This window comes from Mirounga angustirostris, unplaced genomic scaffold (assembly GCF_029215605.1).
Source record: "Mirounga angustirostris isolate CCGP_5_RB_7025 unplaced genomic scaffold, mMirAng1.0.hap1 SCAF_12, whole genome shotgun sequence".
Lineage (NCBI taxonomy): Eukaryota > Metazoa > Chordata > Mammalia > Carnivora > Phocidae > Mirounga > Mirounga angustirostris.
Genome location: NW_026991720.1, coordinates 106,246,950 through 106,265,470, shown reverse-complemented (window position 1 = coordinate 106,265,470; position 18,521 = coordinate 106,246,950). Strand labels below are relative to the sequence as shown.

Sequence of the window (18,521 nt, the reverse complement as noted above, 5' to 3'; positions counted from 1 at the left end):
TCTCTAAGATGCAATTTTGTATGGTGATGTTTTTATAAGCTAAAAGCATAACCAAACATATGGAGGAACTAATGACAGCCCTTCTGGAAAGGTTATGAGATAGAAAATATTCAGTTGCAAAAACTCAATGACCTGTACCCAAGTCTCTTTCAATATGGCAGCCAGAGAGAGAGCAGGTAGACAGTATAGGAGAATGACTTCTTCATTTCCTCTTAGGAACTCTTTTCTGAATATAAGCCTCACTTTTAAATTCAATAAACCAAGAAGACAGGAGCAGGTGAAAAGGAAAAAAATGGAGGATCTGACCTTATTTTAAAAAATGCCTTCTGTGGGAGAAAAACCAATTATCATTATCAGCCAATGAATGTTTTCCATTTTAAGCCCAGCTCAACCTCAACAGATGCCAAATACATTTGCCACAAGAAAACTGAGAAGATATTCAAGATGCTACCATGAATATATTTTCAAGGATTCAAGTCAACTAATGAAACCTCAAGAATTTGTTTTTCAAATATCTAGAAAGGCAGTCAAAATACTATAACTAAAATTTTAATTAACACTTATAATGATTAGTGATATCAGTTGTGGATCAATCTGTAATGTTGACTTTATACGTTGTATACACTTTTAACATACGGGAGAGAGCATTTATTAAAAAAAGAGGTTCACTTCTTAAATCTGTATTATAAGAAAATCAGAGCACACTTTAACAATTTTAAAATATTATTGAAGTACACCATTTTTGATAGGAAAAAAATCTGGAAGAAATAATAACTAAGCCATAATGAAATAATAGTCAAAACTCCTTCCCCAACATAGGAATCTCCTCTACAATGATCCTAATGAATGGTTACCCAAACTAGGGCATGATGATGGAAATCTCACTATCACAAAAGGTAAGCCTTTTGATTATTGGGAAGCACTATTTACAAAGTCTCCTGCTGTTCTGAGCTAAAGCCTGTACTCACTGTTTCCAATCCTGCAATGTGAAAATAACTGAGCTTCCCCTCCCTCACTCATCTCACAGACCTTCTAAGAGTTGAAGATGGTTTTGATATCAATACCCAAGCCAACCCTTCTCATCCCAATTCCTTATATCATTTATATATGTCAAAGTTTCTAGGTTCTTCTACTTCCTGGCTAAACTCTAGGCTGAGAACAACTGGATATGAAATAGGATGAAATTAAACTGCTATACAATCAAGTATGGGTCTTTATCTCCTTGGATTACAGCTATGATTTATTTGATACCAAATCCCTGGTCAACAAGGTAACCCCAATTACCACATTATACTTGGGAGAAAACAGAATCAGCTTTATAATAATGTTTTACTACTCCATTTGCAGAAATGCACTGCAATAAAAAGTTAGGACAGCTAGTACATTCTCCATACAATTCTTGAAAAATGCTTTGAATATTGATGTTGTTTTTCTATAGCAATACTTATAAGGGATGTCATTATTGATATGGTCTGATGTACATTAACAATTTCATCAAAGATATAAGCCTGTGACCCAAAATTAAAAAAAAATTGTTTTATAATCACTTTTTAATAATTATATTACCTGGTACCATAATCCACAACCACCCAATCTTTTGCAGTTCCTGTGATAGCATCATGATGTTGAAACAGTCCCAAATTTCTTCTGGCTTCTGTCAGTGCCATGTAATGGGATGATGAAAGAAATTTACTTATCTTGTATTTCTGAGCTTGTTTCAGGGCGAAATAGTAAAGAATTTCAGCAGCCCTAATTGTATAAAACAGTCATTAATTCTTATTTCAAAACAAACATTTACTATTTAAAATATGTGGTACTGATACAATTTTTAAATGCATTTTTTAAAAAATCCACATTTCAGCACAATTGATAAAAAAGATATTGATAATAAACATTCCTATAAAACCATCTAGGTATCCATCTAATATATCTAGATTATCAATCATCAGAGAACATCATGTCTAAATTGATATAAAGGACGCTTGTTCTAGATGGTCCTGGAAAGAAGCCAGTACCCACTGGCAGCGAGATAGGTGTACTTATGTATAACATAGTGGAAAAAAAAAAAAAAAGCTCGAAACAGCAGTAAAAAGTGGATAATGGTTGCTGCCCTTTCTTCTCTCCAAGATCAGCCCAGACACATACCAGGAACTTCATCACCAGAAAGCCATTCACTCTCACATACATACATTAAAGGAGAGACGGTGCAGAAATGGTCACATGAGTGGGAGACTAACAGTGAAGGAGAGGCAGAAAGCGATGGCCTGACAGCTCAGTGACAACAGCTAGTCTCTGTGCTGAATGAGAACATTCAACAACTAGAGGGAAAGTAACAATATAAACTGAAAGGTGATAAAACATATGCTGTCGCTTCTCGTTTATTTTAAAGAAAAAACACTTGGGCTTACGAGTAGTTTTTGAGCAAGAATATGGGGACTTATCATTTTCATGCTTTATTTTTTTCATCAGAGGATATGGTTCAAGACAGGTTTCGAAAAAGTTCTTTAAAAAAGAGATATGGCTTGGGGTGCCTGGGTGGCTCAGTCGTTAAGCGTCTGCCCTCAGCTGAGGTCATGGTCCCAGGATCCTGGGATCGAGCCCCACATGGGGCTCCCTGCTCCGCGGGGAGTCTGCTTCTCCCTCTCCCACTCCCCCTGCTGCGTTCCCTCTCTCTCTGTGTCTCTCTCTGTCAAATAAATAAATAAAATCTTTAAAAATAAATAAATAAAATCTTTAAAAAAAAAAGAGAGATGGCTTGATGAAGTAAAAAGTTTAAGAAGGTTCTTTATGCCAAACATATTAAGAAGGATGGAGAGAAAACCAAGGCAGCTTGAAAATGTATCACAATATAAGGAAAAGGACAAATTTAAAGTACTCAAAAAAAAAAAAAAGAATTGTTTTAAATTTTGAAATAATTAGAAGATACTAAATAATCTCTGCCTTTAAATTCTAATCTTTCTAAAATTCATGGCAGGAGAAACACTAAGTTTGAATTAAAGAAATTGTGTATATATGTCCATCTATACCCATAGCACATATTCCTGGCTTTGCAAAGAGTACCTATACATATAGATATCCCAAAATGTAAAAAGGGGGTTTAAAAAATATTTTCTTCTTTATACTCCTCTATCCTATCCAAATGTTTTACAAATGAGCATCAAGATGAAATATCTATAATCAGACAATAAACTTATTTTCAAGTAAGTTGATTACATTTTGAAATTTGTCATTATTATATGGTTTTTTGTCATTTTATTTTAAAGCAGAATTTTCAAAATATATTATTACTCACACTAAGTACTTCACCTTAAATATGTTCAATAAATTAAAATTGAATCAATATTTGTAACTCTTTGTCACTAAAAAATAGTTGACACTTTTAAAAAAGTGCAGTAGTCCAAAAGAATCTCTACATTACTTAGTACTTTCTCTGTTTTTATCATAGGTAGTTTAGAGTAACATAATAGAGAATTAATATTCTATTGGGCAAGAATGCATCAATCTCTCTAATATAGAAATACTATTTTATTACAAATACAGGAATACGTATCCATCTGGCACATTTGTGAATATCCCAAAAAAAAGGCAAAGGTCAGGCTTTTGAAATAATGCTGACAGCATGAAACAGTAAAAATAAAAAAAAACACACTACTATACCAAAGTACAACTCTGGGAGAAATTCATGATCTTTATAAAAGGGCTTTCCAAAATGTACTATTTCTACCAGTACGGAGAAGAAGGTAGATATAACATGACTTTTTATTTTTAATACTGAGATTCATCATGAAAATTAATCATCATGAATTCATGATCTGAACTAAGCTGAAAGTGAACTCATCCTGAAAATGAATTAAGCTCCCACGCTACACACACATAGAGAGAGCCCCAGGAGCCCCCAGGGTGGTTCATCCTTACCAAAAAGCAACAGGACCCACAAAGATAGCTACTACCCACGTGTGATTATTTATTTACATTTAAATCAACTCAAATTAAAGGAAATTAAGAGTTCACTTCCTCAGCCACACTGGTCACATTTCAAGTGCTCAACAGTTACATGTGGCAAGTGGCCATACTAAACAGTGCAGAAAACAGAAACAGAAGATTTCTACCACTGCAGAAAGTTCTGTTGGACAGTGACTGAAAGTTCTACTGGACAACGCTGGTTAGAGCGTTTTTGTTTTCTCCTGACTTTTCTGCTTTCTCCCTGTCACTATGCTTTTTCAGCCAATCACTCTGCCGCCATCAGTTCTCATCTCTTTCAAGTTTTGCTCTTCTAAGCAGAGAATCACACCTATAGAAATATGTTTCAATAAATGAGAACTGAGGTGGAGCCTCTGAAGTTCTCCCACATATAAAATACATTAGTTTTAGATTGTGTACTTTGAGGCCCACATTTTAGCCACAGAGAGGCCCTGTTTGTTCCTTGTGACCCTTGCTTGTTTCCAGCAATTTAGTCTGTCTGGCTACTGACCTGCAGACACACATAACAATGCCACTGGATATTATCACGGTGTGCAAACAATACCAGTAATTAATTAGAAACATATAAAACATAAGATACAGGAGAAAGTCTAATCAGATAAACTGCTTTTTTCAGAACAAAAGCCCATATAATAATCTGATTATGCACTGGAGACATAGCTCTGATTGCATTAAAATTTCACAATTACATTAAACACATCCCAATACTGCATACATGTTGTATATTATGCAAAACTCTATGCTATGCTATGTGCTATGATCACATAAAAAAGGTGAATAATTAATGTAGCTTTCTAAACGTAAATTTTGTACCTTAGATGGGATTCCAATATCCTATCCATTCGTTTGTAGAAGGGTCTGGATGTAAAATAGCCGCTCCAGTAATGATCGTCTCGGTCAGCATAAGTGAAAAAATCTCCACTTAGAACAGGGAACATGGATTGGCTATTCTTTCTAATGGTTACATCTTCTTTATCCAGTGCATCAAAATAATCTGATAAAGTCCCAAACTGTATCTAATAAAAAAAAAAGTGACACTTATTCATCTCTACCTTAAAATTACTTCTAGCACTAAAAGGAAAAGTTAACAGTAAATATTTAAGATGCGCTTTCCAGTTAAGATGAAATTCTAGCTCAGATTTTACAAAACTCAAAAGCAGGGGGAAAAATATACAGTAGCTCTTTCACTTGCATCAGGTCCCAAAGTAAACTAAAATAAAACTTACACCCCTAAGGGGTTAGAAGAACTACTGAGATATACAAATCTGTGGATCTGAAAACACCTTACCAATCTCCAGAATTTCAAAGTGTGCAAGGGTCAGGGAATAGAATAATTCAGAGATGAATAAAAGATGGGAGGAAGCAGCAAAAATAAAACATTTACATACAGTTTGGTTAACCATTAAGTATTTTCATATGTCATATGCACATACACTCCCCTGGCCTCCCCATCCCCCTTGCTTGAGCTCTCATAAGGGAGACTTTAAGAACAGCAGGTCATTAAAAAAATGGACTTGCTCTACCAGCAGGTAACATTGAATAGAAGTAAAACACAAAGAGTGACAAGAACTGCAAGGTTGACTGCTCAAATGAAAAGGTCTTTTGACTAATGATTTAAATTACCAGAACATAAATCCATTTTTATGAGCCCAAACTATTCCATAAATCAAAGGAAAAAAGAAGTATTATACCACACCATGTAAACAGATATTAAAAGGCAGTGTTTTTAGAGATAAACAGAGAATTTAACAGGGAATGTATTTCTTTGAATATTAAGATGCTATTTTTGTTGTTTCCTACCACACACAGATACACACACACACACACACACAGATACTAAAAGCTACTTTGATTCAATGTGGCAGAAAAATAATTAAGAGCAGTTAAAAACAGGGGTGCCTGGGTGGCTCAGTCATTAAGCATCTGCCTTTGGCTCAGGTCATGGTCCCAGGGTCCTGGGATCAAGCCCCACATCGGGCTCCCTGCTCTGCAGGAAGCCTGCTTCTCCCTCTCCCACTCCCCCTTCTTGTGTTCTCTCTCTAGCTGTGTCTCTGTCAAATAAATAAAATCTTAAGAAAAAAAAAAAGAGTAGTTAAAAACAGTGAGTAGCACTCTAGAAGAGTGGTTAAGAACAGCACAGAACCTGGATCCAGATAGCATTGGTTTGAATTCCATCTCTACCATTTACCTAACAATGTGGTTTTGAGCATATTTATATATTGTCTCTGTGTCTGTGTTACAGCTAAGAGGGATCTAAGTAAAATGCTTAGAAACACAACTGGGAAATAATGGTCTAAGTTTTAGCTATCATTTTTCTATTGCAAAGGCAAAATTTCAGCTGGAAACATGATGATATTAGTAAGACAAATAGAAGTTATCATGTACCTGTGACACAATAAATTTTATAACAGCAAAATAGATAATTATTTCTAAATCCTTATGTTTACATCACAGAAAAGCAATTTTCAATAATATTACCTAGTCTTATCTTGGCTTCACCAAATACAATGTATCTTGGGCAAGTTAATATATTTGTGCCTCAGTTTCCTCATCTCTAATGGGGATAATTATAGTACCTACCAGAAAATGTTCAGAGAATTAAATAAGTTAACTAAAGTGAAGCACTTTAAAAAGTTAATAGCAGGGGTGCCTGGATGGCCCAGTTGGTTAAGCACCTGACTCTTGGTTCCAGCTCAGGTCATGATCTCGGGGTCATAAGATCGAGCCCCACATTGGGCTCTGTGCTGGGCATGGAGCCTGCTTAAGATTCTCTCTCTCCCTTTCCCCATCCCCACGCCCCCGCACCCCCAAAGTGCATGCTCTCTCTCTAAAAGAAAACGTTAATAGCAAATAGTAAGTACTCAAAAATTAAGTGTTATTTATTACTCACTTAACACATTCTAAGAAGCAGAATATAAGTGTGTGTGTATAACCATGAGGGTCACAAATGCAAAGAAATACAGCATTAACTTCAGGCCCAATAGTACAGACAAGCTCAGGGAAGTATACTGATAAAAGTAAAAAATATTCAACAATCTAAATTTCTGACTCACTTTCTCATCTATATAAAAAGGGATTTCTATGAGATAACAAAAATTCCCTTCAGTTTCAGATTTTAGGGAACTGTGGCATGCTACAGAGTTAATATTCACAACAAAGTATACCCTTTTAGAATATTGTAACTAATTTTTGGTATTAGCCAAGATGAAAGTATTTCCTTCTTGGCAATTGCCCCAGGCAAAGTTCATTTAAGTAGCCTGGTGAGCATTCTCACAAATTTAATTCAATCTCAAAGGACTGATATATAATCCTGTATCTATCCTAGAGTAGTTTCAAAAGAAATTATTTAAGAGTGAATTTTTCTATAGTCTCTTGGTAGCTCAAAGTACGTATTCCAAATAACCAAAAAAAAAGGTAGATGTTTTTTACTTCAAAAGGCAACAAATTATATCTTTAACATAACCTTAATCTTAAACATAATCAAACTCCTCTATCAGAGCAACATATGAGAAAAATACATAAATTGTTAAATAAGTGATGACCAATGGGAAACTGACTGGCTTGGTTGGTACAATGTCAATTTTTTAGCCATCTAAATTCAATTGCTTACTTGGGTTTTTCCTTTCATTAAAAGAAAATAATAAACTGAAGCTTCTGGCTTGGACAAAATAACTTCAAACATCCTACAGAGAACAGATACTAGATAAACCACAGAGAGAAAAAAAGCTTTTGTTTGAAGGTATCTAAGGACAATCAAAGCAGCCGACACTTGAGTGACAAAAATTCCAGAAAGAAAGGAAATGCATGAAGGTTACTGGGTACAAGGTTAGAATGCAAAAGTCAAGTGTATTTTTATACATGGAATATACCACATTCATGGATGGCCTAATATTTGTAAAGAAGTTAACGGTATTCACATTGATCTATAGGTTCAATGCAATGCCAATCAAAATTCCAACTTTTTTTGGTAGAAATTTAAAAATTGATCTTAAACCTATACAGAACTATAAAGAAAACCAATGCAATCTTGAGAAAGAAAACAAAATTAGAAGACTTATGCTATCAGAAATTAAGATCCATTCTAAAACTATAGTAATTAAGACAGTCCGAGACTAAATAGACAAAATTGAATAGAGTCTATACAAGAGCCACACAAATAGTTTCACTCAAAATTAATGAAAAAGATGATGCTGCAGTAAAGTGGGCACACTGGTCTTTTCAATAAATGGTGGTAGATACCCATATGGGCAAAAATGCACCTTGATCCCTGTCTTCATACAATTCACAAAAAAATCAATTCCAAACAGATTACAGACCTAAATATTGAAGGTAAAACAATAAAGCTTCTGGAGGACAGCTTCATAGGAAGCGTATTTTCATAATTATGGGGTATAAACAAAAATTTCTTAAGCAGAACATGACATGGAAAGGAAAATACTGTTATATTAGATTTAATTAAAACAAAGAATTTCTGTTTATCAAAAGACAGCATTAAGAAAGAAATTAAAAAACAGGCTCACATAGTGGGAGACAATATTTGCATAACTTTTATCTGAAGGAAGACTCAAACCAAAATATATAAAAGAGTTATAAATGGTACAAAATAAACAGACAACCCAATTTAAGGAAAAGTCATCAAAAGATTTAAATAGTCACTTCACAAAAGAGGATACCTAAATGGCAATAAACTTATGAAAAGAGGTTCAATTCATTAACTACCAGGGAAATATAAAATAAAACCATCATATCGATCATAAAAAAATAAAAATGAAAAAAAAATCCTAACAAAAAATCTGAGTAAGGAAGTACAGCAACTGAAATTGTCATACAATGCAACGACTAGTGCACCTATTTTGGGATACCATTTGGCAATATCTACTGAAGTTGAACATGTGCATACCCAGTGACCAAAAATTTCTATCCCATTTTATACCCACATAAATTCACATACATGTATATAAAAACATGCACAAAATATTCAAAATGGCTTTATTTGTAATACACAAAAACTGGAAACAACCCAAATGTCCATCAATAATACAATGGACAAATCGTGATGTATTTATCAAATGGATATTAAAGATAATATACAGTATTAAAATTGAATATACTGTGGGGCGCCTGGATGGCTCAGTTGGTTAAGAAATCCAACTCTTGATTTTGGTTCAGGTCATGATCTCAGGGTCATGAGAATGAGCTTCACATTGGGCTCCGCACTCAGTACAGAGTCTGCTTGAGAGTCTCTCTCTCCCCTCCCCCTGCCCCCCCCCCCCCCGCTCATTCAAATCATTGCCAAATCTTACAAAAGTAACCTTATTTTCCCTTCTATCATCATGGTTAGTGTTTTTTCTTTTGAAATGATACAAGAAGGAAATCTTAAGTATGTGACCCTGAGACCATGACCTGAACCAAAATCAAGAGTTGGATGCTTTTTAAAGTGACTTTACAAATTGCCCTACTGGGCAAAGAAGGAAATAGGTAAAATACAAAAATCAGTACTTTAATTCTTTAGAATGAGTGGTAGATCCTTTTATGGATCTCAAAACCATTCACTAGGAAGATGTACTTAGGGATAAAATACCCATCTGCATATGCCATCCCCTAAGTAAATGTTTGTGTATCAGCTTCATCTTTGAGGAGATTATAGAGATGATTTAAACATAGACCTAAAGTTCATAATTTGGTAGAAATTCAGTTGTAAGTATCTTGAATACACCTGGCATTTTATTTAAGTTTATTTAACTATTTAATATTATTTACATTTACTTAATAAACTTGAATTCTCCCTACATAAAATGTGACCTATCATCAGCTTTCTAATTTCCTAAACAGTAACATCTCTTCCTTTCTGTAGTATTTCCACAAATATTCTACTGTCTCATAGGTTAGTATGTGAATATAATAAACACATTGGGTAATTTTCTCATATAGGGTCTAATATAGGACTCTTGTTTGAATCCTGACTCATGAAACATATGCTTAAAAAAAATGCCTGTATGTGATCAGGAAAATCTGAATCTATCTGGATATATGATAATATTGAATTATTGTTAATTTTTTAGATATAATAGTGGCATTATGATTGTATTTTTAAACAGAGTCCTTATCATTTAGATACATAATGAAATGGTTACAGATGAAACTACATGACTACTATTTCCTCCAAAATAATCCCTGGGAGAGGGTGAGAGAGGACAGTGAGGCACAGCTGAAGTGAGAGTGACCTCGAGTTGATCAATGTGGTAGCTGAGCTATGGATATGGGGAGGCAGGGGTCAGGGGAAGGGTACTTAAGTTGTTCTCAAAACTTTAGGGTACATTCAAAATTTTCCAAAAGGGAAACAAAAAAAGAGAGAAAGAACTACAGGTAAATGATTAATTTTGGAAGTCTTCTCAACTAAGAAAGATGCTAGTGTATTCTCTGGACACAAGACATTAATTTGCAAAATTCATGACACGTTCATCTGCATTGCCCGTCACATTACTAAAATCACAAGGATGCAGCCGTCAGAGAAAGAAACTTTTGATGCTGGTAGAAAAACAGGACATCACTGAAAACTGAAGATCACAACTTAGTAGGTGCATATTTACAACTACATAAAAGTAAAGTCTCTTTAATGCTGTAGGAATGGGGGGAAAGGGACAACTTCAGAAATGCAACTATAGTACTAGATAATTTTCCTCTTTAAGAACTACACTCTTACATACAAACTACATATTCTAGGAAATATTGGGATGTGGGACAAAGAAACTAAGGCTGTTGTGTTTTAGCCTCATTTAATAATGAAGGCTCAACTTCAAATACAGTATCATAATTAAATATTTTCAAATTACCTTAACATTATACTCAGGATGAGAATTCATATAATCAAAAAGCAGCTGATAATTCTTATACTGATGATCCCATTCTATGCGTTCACAGTAGCGAAAATCATCTCCTAGTGGGGCCAGGACAACTGTAGTATGGAAGAGCTTTGACTTCTTTCGGTACTGATCTAGAAGCATCTCAGCCCTACAAAAGAAAAAGGAAAATAAGAACAGTACTAAGAAAAGGACAATGGGGCAACTCATTAAAAAGTGTATTATGTTAAAAGAAATTGTTGTATATTTTACCTGTATTCTAGGTTAGTATGATTTATAAGGCAGATTTTTTAAAACTACTATACTAATTTTCATTATCCACTTAAAATATTCATAAATTTTGGGGTGCCTGGGTGGCGCAGTTGGTTGAGCATCCAGGCTTTTGGTTTTGGCTCAGTCATGGTCTCTAAGTCATGAAATCAAGCCCCGCATTAGGTCCTGTGCTCAGCGCAGAGTCTGCTTGGGATTCTTTCTCACTCTCCTTCTGCCCCTCCCCTCTGCTCTTTCTCTCTAAAATGGATAAATAAATCTTCTAAAAAATATATTCATAAATTCTTACCAGAGAGAAAAACCCACAGGTTTCCAATGGATTATCCTTAGAGAAATAAAGTCACATACCAACTTTGACATAAAATTACTGGGAACATCAATGGCCTCCTGAAGCCCGGCCATAGACACTGGATCCCAGATTGCCTGTATTTTAAGATAATTTAGTCCAAGAAGACAATAAGGATTTCTTATCTATATAAACTTTGAAGTTGGCTTTGACTCAAGATGCCTTTCTCTAATTTGATCTAAACTTGCCTGATTACACATAAAAAAATTAATAGTTTGAATGAAACCAATTATAGAACCTGATTTCCTCTTCAAACGGAAGAAAAACAACTCACTTAACACCTGCCATCAATAAACTGGATATCTGTCAATGTCCTTCTCAGGGCTGATCAACAGATAAAGTTTTGGAGATCAAATAGCTTTTTTGATTTCTACCTTCCTCAGATCTAACCCATGAGTCCAAAGGTCAGCTAAATACTAAATGTGCTGATGTGTTTTTATATTTCATATTATTCTAGTATTCTGCAGAAAACCTTTGGGGTTGAACTGCTGAATGCTGAACCGGGGTACCATTTGAGGAAGTCTAGGAATACAAAGTATTTAAGAGGAATGGCTTATAAAAATGAAATTAAATAAGCGGATGAAGAACTCAGAGTAGTTCTCTATGTTTGTAATGCCAAGCTTAAGAAATCAGTGATAAATGACTAATGTGCTTTTTACCCAGTATTCCAATTTTCATTTCTAGGGTTATCGAGAAGTTCCAATTCACAATATAAAAACTTACGAAAGAAACTCAAAGACCATCAATAATGGAACGAAGTATTTTATAAAATTAAAAACATTTAACTAAATTTAGAAATTCACATGATCTTTTTATACTGATAGTCTCTGAAACTGCTTTGCAAATATTAAATTATTAGCAAAATTCAATAACTTGGTGAGTAAAATATAACCATAATGTTCTTACATAACATAGTTTTCTGAGATTAGCGTTCAGTAGAGTACTTAATTTTTACTAATAATTTACTAATATTCCACACTTAACCAAAAATAACCTTGGATTATTAGTTATAATTAAAAAAATACATGTCTAATGAGACTAATCAAATAGAAAGAAAAATAAGAGAAAAAAACCAAACATATAAATCAGATATGAGAAAGATACACTATGACTGAGCATCCAATCAGATTCCCCTAGGCAACCAGCATAGAAAAGGATAAGTGATCATTTAAATGAATGCCAAGGTTTACTACTAGATATACCATATCTTGTGTGTATATGCATATGACACATAAGAGGAAAGAATCACAAACATTAAGTGTGAGTCTTCCATTCAGCATCTGTCCTAACTCCCAAGCTCCTGCTCAGAAGGTGTCAACACGGAATTCAAGAGACCAATCTATACTACCTGGTAGAGAGTGGATATTCACTAAATACATTGTACACTAATGCCAAATGAAATGACCGATATCACACTTGAAGATGTGCAGCAGCAATCTGCTCTTCACTCCTACCAGGTTAGAAATGTCAACTTAACTAGAACCATTTGAGGGAGTCACTGTATGGATGGGGCATGGGGGGAGGGGGAGCATTGAGCAGCCGGGGGAGGGGGCCCTCGGGCGGGGGTCTTGTGTGAGGAGGAAGTTGGGTAAGGGGACCCCAGGCAGTGGTGACCTCACTTCCCTGACAACAGAGCCCAACAGAATTTGGAACCCCGGTAACCAGGCACCCACATTCCAGAGACAGCCCCCTGCCCAGCTCATTTCTTTGGAGACCCTCCAACAAAAAGCATGTTCGGGTGCTGCTTCCCCAAATCTGGACGCTGCAGGCTGAAGAAAGAGCGCCCTGCAAACACTGTCCCCCGCTGGGGATGTCGAATCAGGGCTCCCCACAGCCTCTGGCCATTTGGCCGGAAGGACAGAAAGGTGACACCAGGAGGCCCAGAGCCTGCCACCCAGCCCCACACGCTCTGATCTGCCTGTGCAGCCCCAGGCCCCCCTCCGTGTGTGTGTGTCTGTGCGTGTCTGTGTGTGAGTGTGTGTGTGCGTGCGTGTGTGTCTCTGTGTGTGTGTGTGTGTGTAAAGAGGGGTCATGCAGGGTGGGGCCACCCTGAGCAGGAGCAGGCTGATGAGGGGTCAGATTCCCAGTGGGCAGGTCATGTTCAAGGTCAAGGCTGGCCGTGTCGGATGGGGTGTGTGGGCGCTGCCCCTTCTACCCAGGGTTTATCCAGATAGCCCTGCAGGGATGGGTCTCTGCATCCAGGGTGCAGGGCTGTGCACTCACAGGACTGTGTCTGATCTGGGAGCAGCAGGGGGACTGGGCAGGAGGACAGTGAGGATGGCCCGGCAGGGCTGTGATGCCTCCAGCCAGCTACCCGTCCCTGTCTTTGCAGAAGGCCACGGATGACCTCCCGAGGCGGCTGGCGGACATGTCCTCCTCCCTGACGGAGGGGTTGACCCCACAGGCATCCCCCAAAACAAGTGCTGGGGATTGCCGGGCAAGACCTCCAACACCCCCCAGACCACTGTCCCAGGTGCTTGGTCACCGGACAGTGGTCCAGGAGCCGGAGCCCACGGAGACCGAGCCCGAGGGTGAGAAGGCTGGGGCTGGGTGTTTGTGGTGTGTGGGGATGGGTCGGTGCTGGCCCCACAGGGACGAGCCCCCAGAGGCTGGTGTGGGGCCTGGAGCAAAGACTGGGCGCAGAGCATCCAGCGGGTGGACTGCAGTCGGGGAGACACCCCAGGGAGGGCTCCTTCCTGGCTGCGGCTTCTCTGGGAGGCCCTGGGCTGGGTTCTGTCTCCGCAAAGGCCCACGGAGAGCGGGCTCGGGGTGAGCTTTTCTCCTCTCACAGCTGCTCCAGCACCTGAGGAGCTAGAGCCGGTTCCAACTCCATCGGGAGCTCTGGAGGGAGGGGTGGTGCCTGCAGCGACTTCAGGAGGAGACCAGGAGCCGGCAGGTGACCCGGCACCCACCCACGGACAGCCTGACGTGGACCAGGAAGAACTGGCACCTGCCCCGGACCCAGCTCCTGCTACTGTTCCTGCCCCTGACCCAGCTCCTGCCCTGGATCCTGCCCCTGACCCAGCTCCTGCCCTGGATCCTGCACCTGCCACTGCTGCAACCCAGCTCCTGATCCTCCTCCTACCCCTTCCCCTGCCCCTGTCAGACTCCGCTGCCCCTTCCCCTGACCCTTCCTGAGCTCCTGTTCTTGTCCCTGACCCTGCTCCTGCTCATAACCCTACCCCTGTCAGACCTGCTGCCCCTGCCCCTGCCCCTGCCTGAGCTCCTGTTCCTGCTCATTCTGCCGCTGCCCCTTCCCCTGCCCCTGCCTGAGCTCCTGTTCCTGCTCCTTTTCCTGCTCCTGCTTCTGCCCCTGCCCCTGCCAGACCTGCTGCCCCTGCCCCTGCCCCTGCCTGAGCTCCTGTTCCTGCTCCTTACCCAGGTCCTGCCCTAGATCCTGCACCTGCCAGGACTGCTGATCCTATCCCTCCCCTTGCCCCTGCCCATGGCCCTGCTCTTACACCTGGCCCTGCCCCTGGCCCTGCTCTTACACCTGGCCCTGCCCCTGGCCCTGCTCTTACACCTGGCCCTGCCCCTGGCCCTGCCCCTATCCCAACCCCTGCCCCTACTCCTGCTCCCGCAGGGCTCCCAGAGCCACATCCAGAGCCCACAGCCCTGCGGGGAGAGCTCCTTGTACAATTACCCTTAGGTCCATCGCCGGACCCCGACACCCCGCCAGATTGTTTCATCCCCTCCCCCTATGTTCTTTCTCTCTGGTTCATATTGTTCTAGTTCATATTGTTCATTTTCATGTTCTGTATACTGTTTATTATTTGTTTTAAATAAAATTACTTGTTTTCAACTGAACATATGATGAGCATAAGTACATTCCCAACGCTGTGCCACCACACCCCAGAAGATTGCTGCGGAATATCTCATGTCTCAAAGGAGTCCCCGAACCAGAAGCCCCCCTGCCCATTTCGCCCCCAGCCCATACCCTGGAAACCCCTAAGCTGCTTTCTCTCCTTATTCTTTTACTTGTTCTGGATGTTTCTGTACATGGAATCATGCAATAGGAGCCTTTGTGTCTGCCCACTTATTTTCAAAGGGGACTCATTTTCTTCTGTTTATTTGTCATAAAATTTCCCTTATTCGATATTGAAATCCCCGATTGATTACAGATCAGATGTAATCATAGAGGCCACTTTAGGAATTATGGGCACAGGGGCGCCTGGGTGGCTCAGTCGTTAAGCATCTGCCTTCGGCTCAGGTCATGATCTCAGGGTCCTGGGATCGAGCCCCGCATTGGGCTCCCTGCTCCATGGGAACCCTGCTTCTCCCTCTCCCACTCCCCCTGCTCGTGATCTCTCTCCCTCTCACTCTCTCTCGCAAATAAATAAAATCTTTTTTTAAAAAAGGAATTATGGGCACAATCTCGGGGCAGAGACCCCTGTACCTGCTGGGACACCACAGCCTGACCCCAGACAGGAAACGGCTGGTTACTCCTGTGGCCCACACAGAAACCAGGGAAACGCAGAAAGCTGGAAGACACACCACAAAGCAAGGCCAGAGAAAGGTTTCACCTGACTCTGGTCCAAACCACGCTCCAAGTCACTGGGTTCCACAGGGATGGAGACCAAACACATGCCAGTCCAAGGGGGAGGATAGGCACGCAGGGAATATGTGTCAGAGATGTGGAGCTCCCGGGGAAGGATTCCGGCAAAGGAAACCCTATGGAGGCAGCGCTCATCACCCTCAGACTGGCAGGTGTCTGGTCTGGGGAGAACGTGAGGAAGCGGAGGTCCAATGTAGGTCCCCTGGAGGAAAGGGTGACGGGCACCCCTGTCTGGGAGAACAGTGAGCATCACCCACCCCAGGCTGCAGGTGCACCCATCACCTGGCATGCTCGGCCTCGGACTCACCCCCGGAAACTCTGGCTCGGTTTTTCACAGATCTGCTTTCAGGAGTGTTCATCACAGCGGTGGTGGAGAGAGCAGGGAATGGAACAACGCTAATGCCCAAGGAGATGGAGGGGATCCATGGTCCCAGTCCTCATGATAGAATGCCCTGTAGCCACTGTCACATTGTCATTCGGAGCACAGGATCCTGGAAGCCCCTCCTGAGACCCCTCCTGCCACCCTGTTCCTGGGAACATTGAGAATTGTTTGAGGAGGGGATGGAGAGGATCCAGGATGACACCGGGTCCAAGGAGAAGGAAGGTCAGCACTGGGAGGACAGATGGACGTGCCCTGAGCCACCATCCAGGACCCAGGCTGTCATGCCCTCGGACCTCACCCCAAATAATGGCTCCTGAGGTACAGATCCAGCTTCTGTGGTTTCACTCCCTCCCTCCCTACGTCATTTATTCACTCATTCATTCCCCCCTCTCTCTCCTTCCCCTCCACTCCTCCCTTCCCTCCCCCACTCCCTCCCTCCCTGCCTCTCTGCCTCCCTCCCATCCTCCCTGCCTCCCTCCCTCCCCTCTACCCCTCCCATCCTCCCTTTCCTCCTGCCTTTCTCCCCTCCCCCTCCCCATCCTGCCTCCCTCCCATCCTCCCTTCCCTTCTCCCTCTCTCCCCTCCTTCTCTCCCATCGTCCCTCCCTCTCTCTTTCCCTCACTCCCATCCTCCCTCATTCAGCACAGGATCTGGGGTCCCTGCTGGGTACTGAGCACTGGGGCTTCATCAGTGAGCACCCCCCAACCCACATGGTCACGTCCACTGTGGGAGGTGATGGGGGGCAGTCCTCACGGCTAGCTCTGGCGATGAGCACTAGGAATCTGCTCCTGGAAACAGGCCAGTCGCACAAAGAAAAGAATGGAGAGACCCGTGTTTAGCACCTCCTCTAGAAAAATCTCGTCCTGAAAAGTGATGAAAAGTAAGTATGTCCTAGACTTCATGCCATGTGAGTTCTAATGGCAGGTATGCACTGATTCCTAGAACCAACAAAGAGTAAATCATCCAGTGTCAACTGGGGAGTTGTGACACAATTTTTCTGACCAAATGACAGCATTTCAGCCAACATCTCCAGGGCCTCCGAGTTTCCCCAAGGGTCTCTGTGATCCTTTGATCCTTCCATCGACCTCCTTGGGAAGCTCTGTCCTGTCCTCTTCCTTGTCTCCTGCCTCTTCTGAGACCCTTCTGTGGCTTCCCCCTCCCCCACTTGCCAGGGCCGCCCTCACCAGGATTCCCCATGCCCCTTGGCTGGGCGCCCGCATCCCACACTGAGCCCCATGAGCCCAGCGCCTTCTGCAAGGCCTGTGCGCTCCCTCTGGGGTCACTTGGCATCTCCCCTTACAGCGACCTGCATCGTCCTGTGCTGAGTCTCCTCTGAGCAGTCTGTGAGGCCGGCCTGTGCCCGTGTCACGGGAACAGAAGCGAGAGTCCAGATCGTCCAGACGACCCGCTCCCAGTCCCAGCGTGTGGAGCCTGGGCCAAGGATGGTCCACGAGCAGAGGAGGACTCGGACCCAGGGAGCCTGAGGGAGGATGTGGCACATTGAGCCCATAGGACGAGAGTGAGCAATGTGGGGGCCTGGTGCTCAGACCTGCTGGGAGACCACATTGCACTGACTCTGTCCACAGGGCTGGAGGTTTTCAGGGTATCCACCCTCCCATGCTGCAGGCTGGCAGTGACTGGCAGGGGAGGAGGCACCTGGTGCAGGATACACCCTCAGGCAGAGAGGAGGGGGCAGGCGCTCCCCCAGCAGTTGGAGGAACTCGGGATAGCCACTTTCCTAGGCTGCAGCCTGGCAGTGGCTGGCAGGAGAGGAGGCACCTGGTGTGAGAGAGAGCCCTCAGGCAGAGAGGAGGGGGCAGGCGCTCCCCCAGCAGCTGCAGGAACTCGGGGTAGCCACCCTCCCACCCTCCCAGGCTGCAGGCTGGCAGTGACTGGCAGGGGAGGAGGCACACCTCGTGCAGGAGAGAGCCCTCAGGCAGAGAGGAGGGGGCAGGCTCTCCCCCAGCAGCAGGTGCACTGGGTCGGGCTGAGGGGGCATCATTGGACAGCAGTGCCTGCAGCTGGGGTCTCCACACAGACCCCCTCCTCAGCCTCAGCACAAGCTTGTCCGGATGACCTTTGTCCCCCAAACACAAAGTCTGACCCAGGACCCCCCTCAAGCCCTGA

General features: G+C 42.0%; 1 protein-coding gene across 1 annotated transcript in view; it reads right to left on the bottom strand.

Annotated features, from left to right (window-relative positions):
* Positions 1 to 18,521, bottom strand: part of LOC135362154 (alpha-mannosidase 2-like) — a 63,462-nt gene that overhangs the window by 41,943 nt on the left and 2,998 nt on the right. The window contains exon 2 of the mRNA XM_064575591.1: positions 10,815 to 10,992. Within this exon, the coding sequence (XP_064431661.1) occupies positions 10,815 to 10,992 (178 nt within the window). The remainder of the gene's footprint in view (positions 1 to 10,814; positions 10,993 to 18,521) is intronic.